At 42.4% G+C, this 16,317-nt stretch overlaps 1 protein-coding gene across 6 annotated transcripts in view; it reads left to right on the top strand.

The window, feature by feature from the left end:
- Ltbp1 (latent transforming growth factor beta binding protein 1) overlaps nucleotides 1-16,317 on the top strand; it is a 384,816-nt gene that overhangs the window by 276,269 nt on the left and 92,230 nt on the right. For all 6 annotated transcript variants that reach the window (XM_038319233.1, XM_038319232.1, XM_038319231.1 and 3 more), the window contains 4 exons: nucleotides 4,303-4,428; nucleotides 5,524-5,649; nucleotides 6,845-6,967; nucleotides 10,506-10,625. In XM_038319233.1, coding sequence (XP_038175161.1) covers nucleotides 4,303-4,428; nucleotides 5,524-5,649; nucleotides 6,845-6,967; nucleotides 10,506-10,625 — 495 coding nt within the window. The remainder of the gene's footprint in view (nucleotides 1-4,302; nucleotides 4,429-5,523; nucleotides 5,650-6,844; nucleotides 6,968-10,505; nucleotides 10,626-16,317) is intronic.

The following is a 16,317-nucleotide window of genomic DNA, read 5'->3' as shown; positions in this document are numbered from 1 at the left end:
GGAGACGTTGGAAAAAATCAAACCTTTATTTCTCTAGCAAATATTTACAAAGTGGAAACATCTGTTTCAATTGTTTTGGGACAATGTCTGCTCCTCCTGGGGCAGTTGGGAAGCCAGGGCATTTTAATAAACCTTTCCATGAGTTAATACTTGGTGTCTTGCTCCGGCTCTTCCTGTACTGTCTCCATTGCCCATGCGAACCAGCCAGGAATTGCTCGTCCTACCCCACAACTGCCTTGTGGAAACCTCCATAGTGACCATGGCCAGAGGGTTTTAAAAACTATTTGCTAGTCTGATTTTTCCAGAACTCAGAGTTGACCCCTTTGAAAAAATTTGTCCCCAAAACATATTCCTGCTGCTATTACAGTCTCAAAAAACTATGCTGGTGAGAAGTGAGCTGGTTATTTAAGGATAAAGCCATCAGCTTTTGGTTTTCCAGCTCCGTTGTCTGTGCATTGGATCCTTTGTTCTTCCATCCCTTTGAATAATCCCATGATGAATGACCTCAGGATCCGCACTCTGGTTTTCACAACTAGCCCAAGGCTTCTTTTTTCACTGAGTTTTTGAAAATGAACACACTGAGCTGTTGAGTCTTCCATTGGCCTTTTTGGTGAGAGGCAGCGAGCATTTGGTTTCCCACTGACTTTTGCTCATGGTTCTTTCTCCCCAAGTCCTCAGCGCATTTTAGAAAAAGGAGTAGAATAAGATTCTTGAGCTGGTGAGGGTGAAGTTGTGTAGGAATGAGTTCACCCACCACAGGTGAGCAACTCTTAGGAAAACGCAAAGCATCTTGTCTTTGCCGCTAAGCCCAGAAACATCAGAAATCTTTTCCTATTAAGACAGTGTCCTCAGAACTCACCTTTCGGTGTGCTGCGTATACTCTTAAGTGTATGAAAAACCTAACATGGAATGAGGGAAATATGAGGAAGACATAATTTAAAAGCTTAAAAACATACATGCATCTACACATTTGCATGCTTGCGTGTGTGTCCATACACACACACACACACACACACTCATACACACACACATACACACACACACACACACACACACACACACTGATATGTACACTCATTGTGTGCATGCTGAAAATCAAACCCAAACCCAGGGCCTTGCTCATACTAGGCAAGTACTAAGCTAAAATGCCCAGTGCTTAGTTTTCTGGGGTAGGGTCTCAGCGCGTAGCTCAGGCTGACTTTGAACCTTCCCTTCTCCCATTACCATCTCACAAGTGCTGGAATTCTAGAAATGGAACGCCAATCCTAGCTGAGTCATGCTCACTTTCAGAAAATACCGATTCGGACTAACTTTTTGTTGGTTGTTAGTAGAAAGCAGACAGGCTGTCTTGAAGGTGATTGAGGGTCTTTCTGTTCAGGAGGGTGGCCTCTTGCTAAGCAAATGAATGGACCTTTGAGGACAAAACATTGGAAGGTATAACAACTAATCACTGTAAAAATGGGATGACCAATGGAAGAAATTGTGTGTTGTAGGAGTGCTCCTCCCTCCCTCTCTCCCTCCTTCCTTCTTTCTCTCCCTCCCTCCCTCCTCCTGCCTCCTTCTTCCCTCCCTCCCTCCCTCCCTCCCCCTGCCCTACCTCCTTTGTTAATGCATGTCCTAGTACCCTCTAGTGGTGTCAACATGGCGGTTCCATACATGTTTAGTGCCCCCCCCCCCAGCCAGGACTAATGTTTTGGGCTGTGTCTCTGAATGCTTGAGCTAGAAGATAATCATCTCAAACTCCCCAAAAGTTCTTCACCTGTGTAGCTCCAGCCCTCTCCTCTAACTTAATATGCCGGATTGAAAGGAAAGGCCACTACTGCTGCTCATGTCATTTCCCACAACCAACAAGTTAGCATTATTAACCATTTTTCGTGCAGATGGTTAACAGGACATCGCATATGAGAAATAATTGGAGTACACTGATGAGATGTGGTGCTGGAATGTATTGAGTTCTGTTCCAGAATCATGTGCTTTTGAATACTTTTATTCATGTGTGTAAAAATTCCAACATATAATTATGCCTGAAAAATAACAAATAAATATTTGCTAATCAAGAAACTGGGATGCCTTGGGGGGTACTGCAGCCATCAAACCTTCTGCATAAGCCCTAACTTTATAGCCTTTTAGTTTGCTCTGAATCATTGTCCTAGTATGTTAATGATGATGAATTCATTTTACTATTGCAAATTTGGCCTTCCCTGTTTTAAGAGAATCACCAGAAAAAATGATGTGTATATTAATATCAGTAATTAAAAAACCAAGAGCTCTAAATTCCAATCATTTCCAAAGGACACATCTACTTGTACTGGATCAATAATAGCTGGAGTTGTATTACTTCTATTTTTTCTTACTCTGATAGGCACACAGCACAATTTTGTCCTGAAATTCTGCGAGCATAACACAGAGAAAATGTTGTCAACTTTTACCTTCAGGGTTTTGTAGCACATGGAAATGACATATTTATCTTATCTTAGACGTGTGGGTGTTTGTAGCAAGTCTTTATCCCTCTAATCAGCTCCCAAATAATGACACAGAGACGTCTTATTATTAATTATGAAAGCTCAGCCTAATGCTCAGCCTTGTTCCTAACTAGCTCTTACAACTTAAATTAACCTACTTATATTAATCTACGTTCTGTCATGTGCCATTGCTTCTCTTCAATCTTGCACCTCCTGTTTCCTCTTCATGTCTCCTGGTGTCTCCTATGCACCTAGATTCCTCCTCCTCTTTCTTTCCCCCCGCCACACCCCAGAAATCCTGCCTACATCTCCTGCCTTGCTATTTCCCATAAAGCTTGTCATTACTCCAATCCTAGCTCTCTGTCTTCACAAATATCCCACAACAGGCGTTTTTCCTGCGTGTATGTCTGTGTACCATTTGAGTGCCTGGCATCTGTGGAGGCCAGGAGAGGGCGTCAGATTTTCTACAACTGGGTATTGCAGGCCGTAGGTGCTGAGAATCGAATCTGGTTCCCCTGGAAGAGCAGTCAGTGCTTCTATCTGCAGAGCCTCCTCTCCAGCCCGATCCTTGTTAGGTTGTCCTATAACTTCATTGTGAGTGGCAGGAACACAATGACGGCTAACTTCTTGAGCTGCACATTAAGTTACATGTGTTACTTAGCTCTTTTGGGGAGCATACTCTGCAGCTGGAACTCTGATTATTTCCATTCTGCACTTGTAAGAAAGTATGCTCTAGAATTGGCTGAGTAGCTTGTCCCATGCTGCAGGACTCTAAATGACAGCAAAACGTATACCTTTTCCTGACAGCAAGGCATCAAAGCCATTGCCTATACTTACAACTCTCTGCCATTATACCTTCCAGCAAGGCTTGTTGGAGACAGAATGTCTTAGGTAGAACATTCATCTCAGAAAGGTGGTTTTTTTTTTTTGTATCCTACGTCCTTTGGGTAATTAAGCTCATTTTTATGCATTTCCAGAAATCTCCACCACTATGGTGTGATGGTGTGGCATAGTATGTGGTGTGTGTGTGTAGTGTATTTGTCTGTATGTGGTGTGTATGTGTGTGTGTGGTATATTTGTCTGTATGTGGTGTGTGTGGGGGGTATATTTGTATGTGTGGTGTGGTGTGTGTGTGTGTGTGAGTGTACTTTGTGTGTGTGGTGTATTTGTCTGTATGTGGTGTGTGTGAAGTGTGAGAGAAATTGAGTTGTGAGGATTTAGCAGTATTAATTGTACAGGTTTACTAGAAGCAGAAAATGTCACACAAGCATCATAAGGAAAGCAAGGGAAAATGAGACAGATTTGGAGGATGGCTCTACTTTGCTAATGCAAAGTGTGATCACCTTAAAACTGGAAGATACATATAGAAGCTGTAGGAATCTGCCTGGGTAGCAGAGGTGAAATTTTACAGCAGCTTGACTTGACCATTTCTGGGTTACTCACGTTTGGACTGCTAAGGAATAGAACGTTCTCATGCATCTCTCATTAGGAGAGAGCGTGTGATGATTCAAATTCCCTCACAGAAGAAGAAATAGAATTGAGAGGATCTCTGTGATAGGCCATGCAGAAAGTTGCTTTGTGAAGGACTGATTTCCTTACAACCCTCTGCATTCCTGCTTGAGTTCGTCTTTGAACTTGTTTCACTGGCAATGAGCAATTAGCTTAGGCTGAACGAACTGATCAGCACAAGCTAGTTTCATGGATTTCCAGTTAGATTCACAGCCCAACTGTGTTCTTCTAGACACGTGCCTGCAGCTCTGAGACACAAAGCCGTGTTACCTGGGAACAGTGAAATACCTCCTGCTGTGGTGTTTTTCACACTGCTTTGTTTCTTTCAAAGAGATCAACGAGTGCACCGTGAACCCAGACATCTGTGGGGCAGGCCACTGCATCAACCTGCCGGTGAGGTACACCTGCATATGCTATGACGGCTACAGGTTCAGCGAGCAGCAGAGGAAGTGCGTTGGTAAGAGACATGTGAGAAACAGACCATGGAATGGGAAACAGAAATAGAACATTCCTTACGTTTAATCTTCTTGGGAAAACATTATTATTTCTTCTTTTAAATGGAATTAAGGAATAATTTGCCCAAACGACAGGATTCTCTTTCTTCTGTGCTCAATGCCACTCCATTGCTACAGGTAGGACAATTGCATAAAGGTGGGCTGATTTACACAAGTAAATTGAATACGAATTCCAGCAACAGCTACCGGCAATCATGCATTTAGCCCAAACAAATCAACGCTGATACATGCTGCTGTACTGAATCCACATACACATACAAAATCTGCTTTCCCATAGGGGTTTCTAAATTCAGAACCTCTACATGGTAGCATGAAGAATGATTTTCTAGGTGAGGGAACTTTATGTTTCAGGGGGTGGGGGAGCTATTCCAGAGGCAGTATAGGATTTAGGAAATAATTATAGTAGGTCAACTCTAAATTTAAGTTCCTTTAAAAAGAAAATTTACTAAGTTTGACGACACAGAAAAAATAAATAAAGCAACAAGAATATGCACCCAGTACTTCTTTACTGTGTGTGCCTTTCATGTGGGTAGGTAAAAGAGACACTTAAAGCTGCTTGCTTTCTCATGGACTGGCCATGTGTGGTCCCCTCTAGAACCTAAAGTCCTAAGTAGGAAAGGTAATAGAGATGACGGTGCCCCAGTACGGCTCTGAGTGCAATGCAGGTGAGATTGTCCCTGACTGTCCTGACGAAAGTCAGTTCCAGTGCTTCGGTGACCCTGCCTGCCAGAATAATAGACTTCTCTTTTGAGCTGGAATCTATATTTTTTTAAAATGTTCGTGTTATGTTTTGTGGGTTTTTTATTGTTTTGTTTTAAGTTTTACCCTTTGAAACATGCATATTTCCTACTAGCACTCCTTCGAGTATTTGGGGAAGGAGGTCATTTCTCCCTTTGCTGTTCTTGTTGCTTTCAAAGATCTCTCTGATCCCAAGGGAGTAGCACTGTTATTTGGTGTTTTACAGAACATGGAAAAACTGAGTTTTGGCTACATGGCTGCAACAGTCCTAATCTTCCCCATTGTGCTCTTGTTAACAGACATTGATGAATGTGCTCAGGTCCAGCACCTCTGCTCCCAGGGTCGTTGTGAGAACACAGAGGGAAGTTTCCTGTGTATTTGCCCAGCAGGGTTTATGGCCAGTGAGGAGGGCACTAGCTGCGTAGGTAATGACAGTTTTCTTCCTGATGTCGGATGGGGGTAAGGTGAGGCGGGGGGTGGGTCAGTTCAGTGCTTATACAAATAATCCGACATTCTTTTATTAAACAATTGCTGTGGTGACGTAGCAGTCTGCTTGGTGCTGGGGTCAGCACTTCGGAAGGAGGAGTATCAAAGGTGTGCAATGGAAAGAGGTTGTTCTAGGGTTTTCCACTGCCACCGCATGAATCGAACAGTGCGGCTTGAGAGCATGCTGAAGACAAGAGAAAGAGGATCGTACAGACCAGACACTTCATCCTCAAATCTAAATCAAGCAAGGAGAGGTAGAAAGTGGTATCTTTGCAAAATATAACTGGTATAGTCACTTTGGAAAGTTCTCAAAAAAAAAAAAAAAAGCAAAACCAAACAGAAAAAACAAACCAAAACAGAAAAACCTACAAACAGAAGACCCTACGATCCTGACCTAACATTTCTTGACATATACCCCCAAAGACTCTATATCCTGCACAGATACACATACCCACGTACACCTATTACTGTGCTATTTACAGTCCCCAAGATATGAAACCAGCCTAGATATCTATCAATAGATGAATGGATAATGAAAATGTGATTATATATATATATATATGTATGTATATATATGCATATGTATATATGTATTTGTCACATACATATTGTGTCATACACATGTATATGTATATATATGGCAGGGTTTTTTCAGCTCTAGAGAAAAGTGAGATTATTAAATTTTCTGGAAAATATTGAGTTAACCTAGACTCACAAAACTAAACATTATACGTTCCCTTTTATACACAACTACATAGCTCCCAGCTTTGTATGTGTGTATGTGTGTTTGTAGGAAACAAGTGTGGTCAGGTCAGAGGCCAGGAAATCTGAAGGGAGCACGTGACGGGGGATATAGAGGCTTACAAAGAAAGGGAGCTGGGAAGTATAGAAAAATGTGTGACATCAAGGCAGAAAGGAAACATTGGGAGAAGAATGGCAGAGGCAGGGAAGCAGCAGGAGCAGGGGTAGGGGAAGCAGGCTGGAGGGGGGGAGAAATGAAAACAAAAGCTAAGCATATTTCTAAAGGCCATAAAAGAAATCTGTTACTTTGTCTGTATGCTAGTTATACACTAAAGAAAAAGCATAAACAAAAAGAAATGACTAAACCCGGACAATCTTTTGTCTTTGACAAAGATGTGGATGAATGTCTGAGGCTCGATGTGTGTAGGGAGGGTCGCTGCATCAACACCGTCGGGGCCTTCCGGTGCGAATACTGCGACAGTGGGTACCGTATGACGCGGCGGGGACACTGTGAGGGTAAGTGTGCTCGTGAGACTGCATGTCACAGGACTGGCAGACACGGCGTGGGCCCAGATCCGGGGCTGCAGGCTGCTGCAGTGGTTCTTACTGTTCTCCTCCATTCTGTCGGGGATCCCGTGAGGCCCAGGTCCCTACTCACTGCCCAGTGCCTCTTTCCCTGCCCGCAGTCTCTGCCTGACTTCCATGGCTCTGTCTGCCTTATTTTCTGTCTTGATATTCTCATTATTTCTCATGCTGGTATCTGTCTTTCCTGGTGTTTGGAGTTGAGAACACAGTTAATTGCTGATTATTCTGGCATGAGGCCAGACTTAATTACAATGTCTGGCTGCTCACCCATCTGTAAATATGGTGCAGGTGTAACCTGGGCTTATTTTTCATTTTCGCTCTTCCCATTTGGTTGCATTCCTTTGTCTTAACTGTCTTCTTCTACATGTATTCTGGAACATTCTCACAGATGGTTTGAAGAGCTGTCCGACCAATTTGGAGTCAGGGTCTAACAATGCTAGATAACATTTCTTCATTCCATTTACGGAGATTGTGCTCATTAGCGAAATGTTTTGGAAACTGTGTATAACATGCGCAGAATTACGTTCTAATTGCTATTTCTGTTGATGCAGATATTCACCTCACACCAGTTCTTTTTGAAACCTCCAGAGTTCTGTAGGTTTTTTTGTTTTGTTTTGTTTTTGGTAATTATTTTCCCCAGAGAAAGAAAGTAACCTCAGCTGCACCCTTGGCATGGAGTGAAGACGGAGTCCCTGACCTGCTGCTCGAAAGCTTTAGACTTAGAGTGGTATCGGGTCCTGGCGCTCCCTGTCTGGTTGCCTGCAGCTGTCTGAAGCTCTGCAGCTTGTCTAGAGCTAGGGAGGGACAGGTTCAGTGGGCCAGTTTTCTCTCAGCTGTCCCTTGGCTTCTGCGCATTGGTTCCCTTCACACTCAGATGACCTAGGTCTGGAACGAGAGCTAATTAGACATTTCTTGGCAGCGCATACCTGCCTGTCCTGTTGGCCTCTTGCCTCAGCCCCTTGGGTTCTAATTCTAGAGACAAGTGGGAGTGGCGTGTGTTCCTGGATGTCTGATCAGTTTGGACCAGAGCACAGCCGTGCTCTGATCAATGGCCTGGTGCCATTGGACAAGCACCAGAGTGACCCCACTGTCCTCTTCCAGGGAACCCTCCCTCTGCAGTAGAGAGGGTAAGAAGAGAAGAGTGGGGATGGAGATCAGCCGACAACGGTCATTTGTCCTAACTGTCCAGTGTAAATCTTAGTTCATTGCCTGGAACAGTAGAGCCATGAAATCAATTGGCAGGGTCACTGTGTACAGAAATGTGTGTGGCTGTAGCCTGTATGACACCTGCCATCTTCTACTTTTCAGATCTAAGTTTCTCTAAGCCTTCTTCCACGACTCTTTCTTCTTGCCTAAGTCTTCTCAGTGCCTCTATAGTTATTAGCCAGGGCACAAATAGTGCTAAAATATGGAGATGAATTTATTTGACCAATATTCATATGCCAAGAAATCAAACACTAAACCTGTGTTTTGTATACAGTCCAAAAGTAGAGAGAGGATATGTAAAAAATGACAGAAAGAAATGGTATAGAAAATTTAAAATCCTGTCATTTATAGCTGATAGAGTATTCGGTGATAATCGATGGGAGTTATTTAACGCGTGTTACTGTGTCCCCAGAGTTCCCTGGGTGTACATCATCCTATCGCCTCGAAATGGCTCAAAAAAAAAAAAAAAAGAGGACAAATAATGGGGCTGTTTTCTAATTCTGTGGTGGACCAGAACCAAACTGTCCCCAGGTCCCTGGCTCCCTGAAGCCTGTCTCGGATGTCACGGAGTAGGCTGCTCAAAAAGAGTTGTGTCTCCAAGTAGCCTAGCGTCATTTTCAGACATTATCTCATTCGCTCTTACTTTGTCACATTCAAAGGTCACAGGGCAGGTGGCCCCAGATTTGGAGGTGACGGACAAGCAGGAAGTGTTGCAGCAGAACCTCAGGTGCCGCCTTAGGCTTCACAACCCAGAACCAGCTGTGTGCAGGGCCAGACGAAGGACAGTTTCTGCTTTGGCCGTTGAATTCCTATTGTAAAAAGATGCACATCCAGGGGAGAACGTGATGTTGGAAAGTGAAACTGGCAAACATAATTTTGTAGAAGTCCCAGAACTTTGAACCAAAAGGGGAAGAGAGAGAGAGAGAGAGAGAGAGAGAGAGAGAGAGAGAGAGAGAGAGAGAGAGAGAGAATCCCTGTGTGTCATGTATACCGGCAATAATTTTTCACTGATGGATAAAGAGTTGCAACAATGACCCGGTGCGCCCATGATCCCGAGCTGTCTTCAGCTCAGCATCTTTTCATAGAAGCATCTCTCTCAAAGTGGTTTTAAAGTTATCTTAAAGGAGGACACCAAATACCTGTGGTTATTTGATTAGTGAGCCAATTCTGTTTATGTTTACTTTCACGTTCTGGCTTGCATCCCCAAAGTGTGTTTACATAGATGTGTTTTGAGGTCCTCTGTCCCATACCTTGCCAGTTGGGGAACAGATGTTAATTGTACTTCTCTAAATACAAAATTCTCCTCTAGGAAAATAGGCTTCTATTAGCTGGAGGTAGTGGTCCCAGACTGGGGCCATTTCAAACTGGAACCCCCTCTCTCGCTTTTGTTAGCATCCTGAAAAGAAGACACCATGCTTAGGACTAACAGGGTGGCTAAGGGGGTAACAGTGTTTGCTGCCAAGTTCAGGCCCACAGGGCCCATGTGGTGGAAGGAGAGAACCAGTTCCCACAGGTTGTCCTTTCACCTCCACATGTGTGCTGTGGTGTGTGCATGCATGCATGCATGCGGGCACGCAAACACACACACACACACACACACACACACACACACACACTGGCAAAGTCCCAATTGTATCTAAGGTGGCTTCTCATTTGAAAAGAATTATAATTAATAACATCCCTTAACAGCAGATGGTAGAAGTGGCATTGTTAGTGGATAATATTTATAGATGGTCATATAACCTTTCTTGGAAAATTTTTGAAGTATCTGATGAATTCATTCTCTGAGTCTCATTCTTTTTCTGCCTCTAAGGAATTCATATAAAATGAAAGATTTGAAATGACTCAAGCCCAGAATGTCCTCTGATCCATAAAAGCAAAGTAAAGGGTTCCCTAGAGACTCTGTATCTATGGAGAACGCCTCTACCAGGTGGACATGTGACTTCATCATGCTCCTCCTCAGTTCTTGTTTCTTTCTGGCAAGCAGTGCTATCATTGGAAATATATGGTCCACAGTGTGGCCTCAGAGGTCCCACTGCCTCCTAGGGGGGAGAAGACCACCCGTCCAATGGATATAAATACAACCCTGCTATATCTATGTGTGTTCCATTGGATATTCGCTGCTTGACCCAGTGTGTCCCCTCGCCCCCAGTTATCTTCTTCCCTGAAATACAAGGTTACTTTTTCTCACTCCTGTGATGAAATTCAGAGTTTGTTTGGCCTTCTGATAAAACATTCACAACCTCACTTCCTAATTTTTCAGATATCGATGAGTGTTTGACGTCAAGCACTTGTCCCGATGAACAGTGTGTGAATTCCCCAGGCTCTTACCAGTGTATCCCCTGCACGGAAGGTTTTCGAGGCTGGAACGGACAATGTCTTGGTAGGTACCACCACACTCCCCTTGAGACTTTTGTTCCTTTGGGGGAAAATGAAATATATGAAATTCACGTCATCCTCAGAAAAGTTTTTAATCATGGAGAATGTAAGAAAATGAGTTGGCCCAGAAGACACAAAGTTCCAAAAGGGACAAATAGTTCTGATTGACCCTAGTAAGATTTTTTAAAATAAAGTCAAATAACATGATAGACATTCGAGAAAAGAAAGTTGTAGAGCAAAAGGCTTAAAAACAGAGATGTGTATGCCCATAATCCCAGCTACTTGGGTGTCTGAAGCAGAGGGATTGCAGGTTACAGGCTAGCCTGGGGTAGACAGCGAGATTTCTCTCAAAATAAACGTGACTGGGGATGGAGCTCAGTGGTATAGCTCTTGCCTAGCTTGTGTAAGTCCCCATGTTCAATCCCCAAGGGCATTGCACATACATGACACACATACATGCAGGCCAACCACTCATATATACAAAATAAAATAAAAATAAATCTTTAGAAAGAATTCTCTTTAAAAATTAAAAAAGATGGCTATGTCTATTCAAGAAAATGAGATCTATGAATATGGCATAAAGGAACTTTTTAAAATTTTATCTGCTAACTAAAAAGTAATTTAAAAAATGAAATCTATTTCAGTCCTAATAGTCCTGAGGATTTGTTTTGTACTTTGGGGATTGTTTGTAATCTGAGTAAATGCTGGACTTGCTGAGGTCATTCATGACCTGCCTGTGTGTATCAGTATAATCTGATGCTACCTAGCAACTCAGCCCTTTGGTTTATGAAACAGAACAGAAAATTATGTCAAAAAAGGTAAAACGTTAGGAGGAAGTGTGTGGGGTGGAGCTGTCTTTTTCCTACTGTTTGGCTCAGGGTGCGTAATTCTCAAGACTATACTTTTGTAGAAGGAGCTACGGGCAGGCCTGCTTTTCATCCCACCCCGCTCCCGGCCGCCTGGCTAGCTTATGCCCTGAAATAACAACACACAAATTGTATTCTTTTAAACACTGCCTGGCCCATTATCTCTAGCCTCTTACTGGCTAACTTTCACATCTTGATTAACCCATTTCTAATAATCTGTGTAGCACCACGAGGTGGTGGCTTACCAGGAAAGATTCAGCATGTCTGAGCTGGCGGCCGGCTCCATGGTGTCTGTCTTGGGTCAGAGAATCATGGCGACTGACCCACTTCCCTTCTTCCCAGTATTCTATTCTGTCTTCCCCGCCTACCTATGTTCTGATCCATCTAAGGGCCAAGGCAGTTTCTTTATTAACCAATGAAATCAACACAAAACAGAAGACCCATTACATCATACTTTCAGGGATCATTTCTATAGCTTGTGCTTTATCATTTCTTTTCCACATCACACACCCCTGGGGTCCATGCTCTACGTAGCACATCATTTCTTGGTGTCTTTTGTCAGCTCTTCTTGGCTGTTTTGTATCCATAGTTAATTCTCAAGCTATAGCTTTCAGCTCTTTCCCAGTGGCCCCTTTCATCATTGGATGCTGCACTCCTTGGGCCTGGCATTCAACCTGCCCTTGTTGCCAACCTGGTCCTGTCTTCAGTGACTGTTTCATTGCTCTGGGTGGTAGCCAGTTCCAGCTGGCTGTTTAAACCAAGACCTGTTATAAGGGCAGACAGTCTGACAGGTCATCAATTTACCCGCTTCGCTTATGGATAGTCTGATGAGAGCCGTTTCCTAAGGGCTATCAATAATTAATCCTGACAGTTAATTATTTACAGGTACAGTCAGTATCTCTGAAGTTAGGTGTGAGTTGGGCCATGTGACCTCCTTGAAGTTTAGTTTCATTATTTATAATGTACCAAAGAAGGATTGAAACATCTTTGTATGAACTATCACTATAATTAAATAAACAATATGAAACGTGTATTCTGACATATTACTGAGTCCAATAAATATAACTCCACAACCATATTGTCTCTTTATTACCATTACCCTGAAATACAAACATAGCAGTAGTACTATGTTAAAAAAAAAAAACCTTATGTCGCGTGTTCTATATGACGATGTACTCTGTGGCTTTCTTTAAGCCCACAGCATGTAGTTTTTCACTCTGCCTCTGCTATAGGAACTGTCTAATATGAACTAATTTTGTGATTTCATTTTAACTTTTTAGCATTTTTATATGAGTGGTATATATGTCTTAGAGGTTAGAGTATTTCTGTGGGGTCATTAATGATTTCTAATAACCATTAGGCTTTATGATGGATTGGACATTTATTTATTTATTTCGAGACAGGGTTTCTCTGTAGCTTTGGAGTCTGTCCTGGAATTAGCTCTTGTAGACCAGGCTGGCCTCGAGCTCACAGAGATCTGCCTGCCTCTGCTTCCCACATGCTTGGATTAAAGGCGTGCACCACCACCACCACACAGTTAGATTGGAGTTTTATAATAGTGCTACCATTTCCTGTGTCGGCCTGTCATTCTGTTTGCTCTACCAATTTGATGTGTGCAGCTGACCCTTCTTAGCCGACCCTTCATTTTACTGTCTTGCTTTTTAGTTGAATCTGTGACAGAGCATGTGACTTGGGAACATGAGATTTTGGAGTTTTATTAGAGTATTATTTCTTTGTTAATCTCTTTGGGGTAACAGACTGGCTTCCAGGGAAGTCTTCTCACTGGGGTGGTGCTCAGGCATTTGAATAGCTCAGTGTCCACAGTCTCGACCAGGCTCAGAGCCATGGTGGGATAAACACGGAGAGCATGTTGTTTACAGCTTGTTTTCAGAATTTGTGTCTCAGAGATAACGTTTGTGGAATCTGTGAGCATTTCTAGGCAGCTCTGAAACTGAAGACTTGGTAGCATAGAAACCTTCTTGTTTACTCTGGTAGATGAGCACATTGTATAGAAGATGCAAACCCAGTCTTCTGCCTCAGTCATTGTATGGCAAAGGGGTCCTCTCATCTGTCTTTGCTGAGCTCTTGACTGTGTGGACACTGGGTGCGAGAGAGGACTCAAAAGTGTGGAAACAACAAAGCTTCTCACTCTGCATTATTTTCTTTAAATTATTCCACAAAGGGGTGGCTTTCCTGACAGCATCTAGGTACATGAGGTCAGGAGACTTTACTCTTATCGTTTCCCTGCACCACTGCCGCTCCCATGCTTAGTTCTTTCTCATTGACTCCCGTCTCCCTAAGAGGTCCTCGCTTCTGTTTTCCTAGTGTATATATTCATTGAATCCCCCCAACTGCCTTGTCCTTCTCTTAAGATTTCTTTCTCCCCTCTCATGGTTCCCTTTACACACACACACACACACACACACACACACACACACATCACATCACATATATGTCTTTTTTGAGTCTAGATTATTTTTGCTTAACAAATGATCTCTGGCTTCCACAAATGTGATTCTATTTTTCTTTGTGGCTGAATAAAATACTGTATGTATATGGCCACACTTATTCATTCACTTGTTACACATCTAACCTAACTGCAGTTTCCAGCTGTTGTGAATAGTGCAACAGAAGACATGAACGGGCAGTACCTCTATCTGGTCTAGGCTGCTTTGGAAGTATACACAGGCTTGGTGTATCTGGGCCTTATGGTGATTCTGGTTTTGGTTTCTCGAAGAGTCTTCCTACTGATTTCCACAGATGCTGTACACTTGGCATTCTTACCAGCTATGTGTAAGAAGCTTCCTCACCTCTTCACCAGTGGTAATTGCCATTTCTTTTCTGGATAGCTGGTGAGATGGAATCTCTAGGCAGCTCATTGCGCCATTTACTGGTTAGATGGCTTGTGTTTTGTTGTTTAATTTTTGTAATTATTTGTATATTCTAGGAATCAAGCACATGTCTGATATATAATTGGCAAAGTTTTTTTTTCTCAGAATTCTGTTGTAGGTTGCCTATCTTTCTGATTATTTCTTTTGCTACGCTTAATCCTTATCATTCCATGGAACACGTTTGTCAATTCTTAGGGTTGTTGCCTGTGCTTTTGGGGTCCTATTCAGGAAACTCAAGGCTATGCTTATATCTTGAAATGTTTTTCCTATGTTTTCTCCTAGCGCTTTCAGAGTGTCAGGTCTTTCTTACATGAAAGTCTTTGATCTATTTTTTTTTCTTTTTTTTTTTTTTTTTTTTTTTTTTTTTTTTGTTTTTCAAGACAGGGTTTCTCTGCAGCTTTTTTAGAGCCTGTCCTGGACCTAGCTCTTGTAGACCGAGCACGCCTTTAATCCCAGCACTCAGGAGGCAGAGGCAGGCGGATCTCTGTGAGTTCGAGGCCAGCCTGGTCTTTGATCTATTTTTAATCGAGATAAAGGATCTAGTTTCCTTCTTTGACTTGCAGATATCAAGTTTTTCCAGCACTCTTAAAGAGGGTCTCTTCTCCATTTTTTTTGCGGGGGGAGGGCACCTTTGTCAAAACTTAGGTGGAGGTGTTTGTATGGGTTATTTCAATGCCCTCCATTCTGGTCCATTGGTCTATTTATATATGTGTGTTAGTACTGGTTTTATTACTTTGGCTCTGTAGTATAATTTGAGATCAGATATTGTTGTAGATACGACATTGTTCTTTCTGCTTAGGATTCATTAAATGGTTATTTGTGGTCCCTTGCACTTCTATATGAATTTTAGAATTTATTTCTAGTTCTGTTTAAAAAACATGTAATAGGGATTTTGATGGGCATGCATTAAATATGCAGTTTGCTGTTCAGAGTCTGGATGCTTTCACAGTGTCAATCCTGCTGACCCATGAGCATGAAATGTCTTTTCATCTTTTACAGTCTTCTTCCATTTTTTCTTTAGTGTTTTAATGTTTTCAATGTAGAATTACTTCAGAGGGAGGGAGGGGAGGTATGGGTGGAGGGGAGGGGAGGGAAGGGGGAGAAGGAGGGGAGGGAAGGGGGAGGAGGAGGGGAGGGAGGGGGGAGGAGGAGGGAAGGAGATGGAAATTTTTAAATATAAAAAAAATAAACCATGAGGGAAAAAAAAAAGAATAAAAGCCTCCCTTTATACAGCTGTTGGAGAACTTTCACTTGATTTTCTCACTTGGCCTTCATAGCAGTCAGCCTGTGGGATAAATACAAAAATTGATTCTTGGACAGATTTATCAATTAACTAATTTACTGGAAGCCACATGTAGTAAATAAGCAGAATGAAAACAAAAATCCCAGGTCTTTTATCTACAAATCCAGTGTTTCCATTTGTATAAAATCTTGTGTGCCCCTTCTATACACAAGAAAATTAATGAACAAAGCAATATAAAAGAAACAATAAGGGAATTAAATTTTTCATAGGAATGAGAAAATTCTATGGCCTGGAGTCAGCCTTTGTAAACAATGCTACCTGTGGTTGGGGGTTCTAGAATTAGAGATGGTAGCTCTGCAGCATCCTTAAGTATAGTAGCATTTTCCCAAAGGGTAGTCTTTCTTTGGAAAGTAAGATAGGAAGCCTGTGACTAGATGCAGTTTGGGATTGATTTTCTGAGGTCATCCTTGGCTGTTGCTGTAGGATATAGAGAGTCTTGGCTCCTTCCAAGTTCTGAAAAAAAAAACAGTGGTTCTCTGTTGATTGTGTAGCAGGACTTTGTCAGCAGCTTGCCATTTCATATTTTTAACTTCATCAGAATTGACAGGAGGCCTAAGATCCTGGGATTTACTGCACCTTCATACAGCTGAGATGGTCTCACCATGTTGGCACAATCCACATCTGTCTCTCATTTTT

Source organism: Arvicola amphibius, chromosome 2 (genome assembly GCF_903992535.2).
Source record: "Arvicola amphibius chromosome 2, mArvAmp1.2, whole genome shotgun sequence".
In the NCBI taxonomy this organism is placed as follows: Eukaryota; Metazoa; Chordata; class Mammalia; order Rodentia; family Cricetidae; genus Arvicola; species Arvicola amphibius.
Note: the sequence above shows the minus strand (reverse complement) of the source record. Positions and strands in the feature narration are given on the sequence as shown.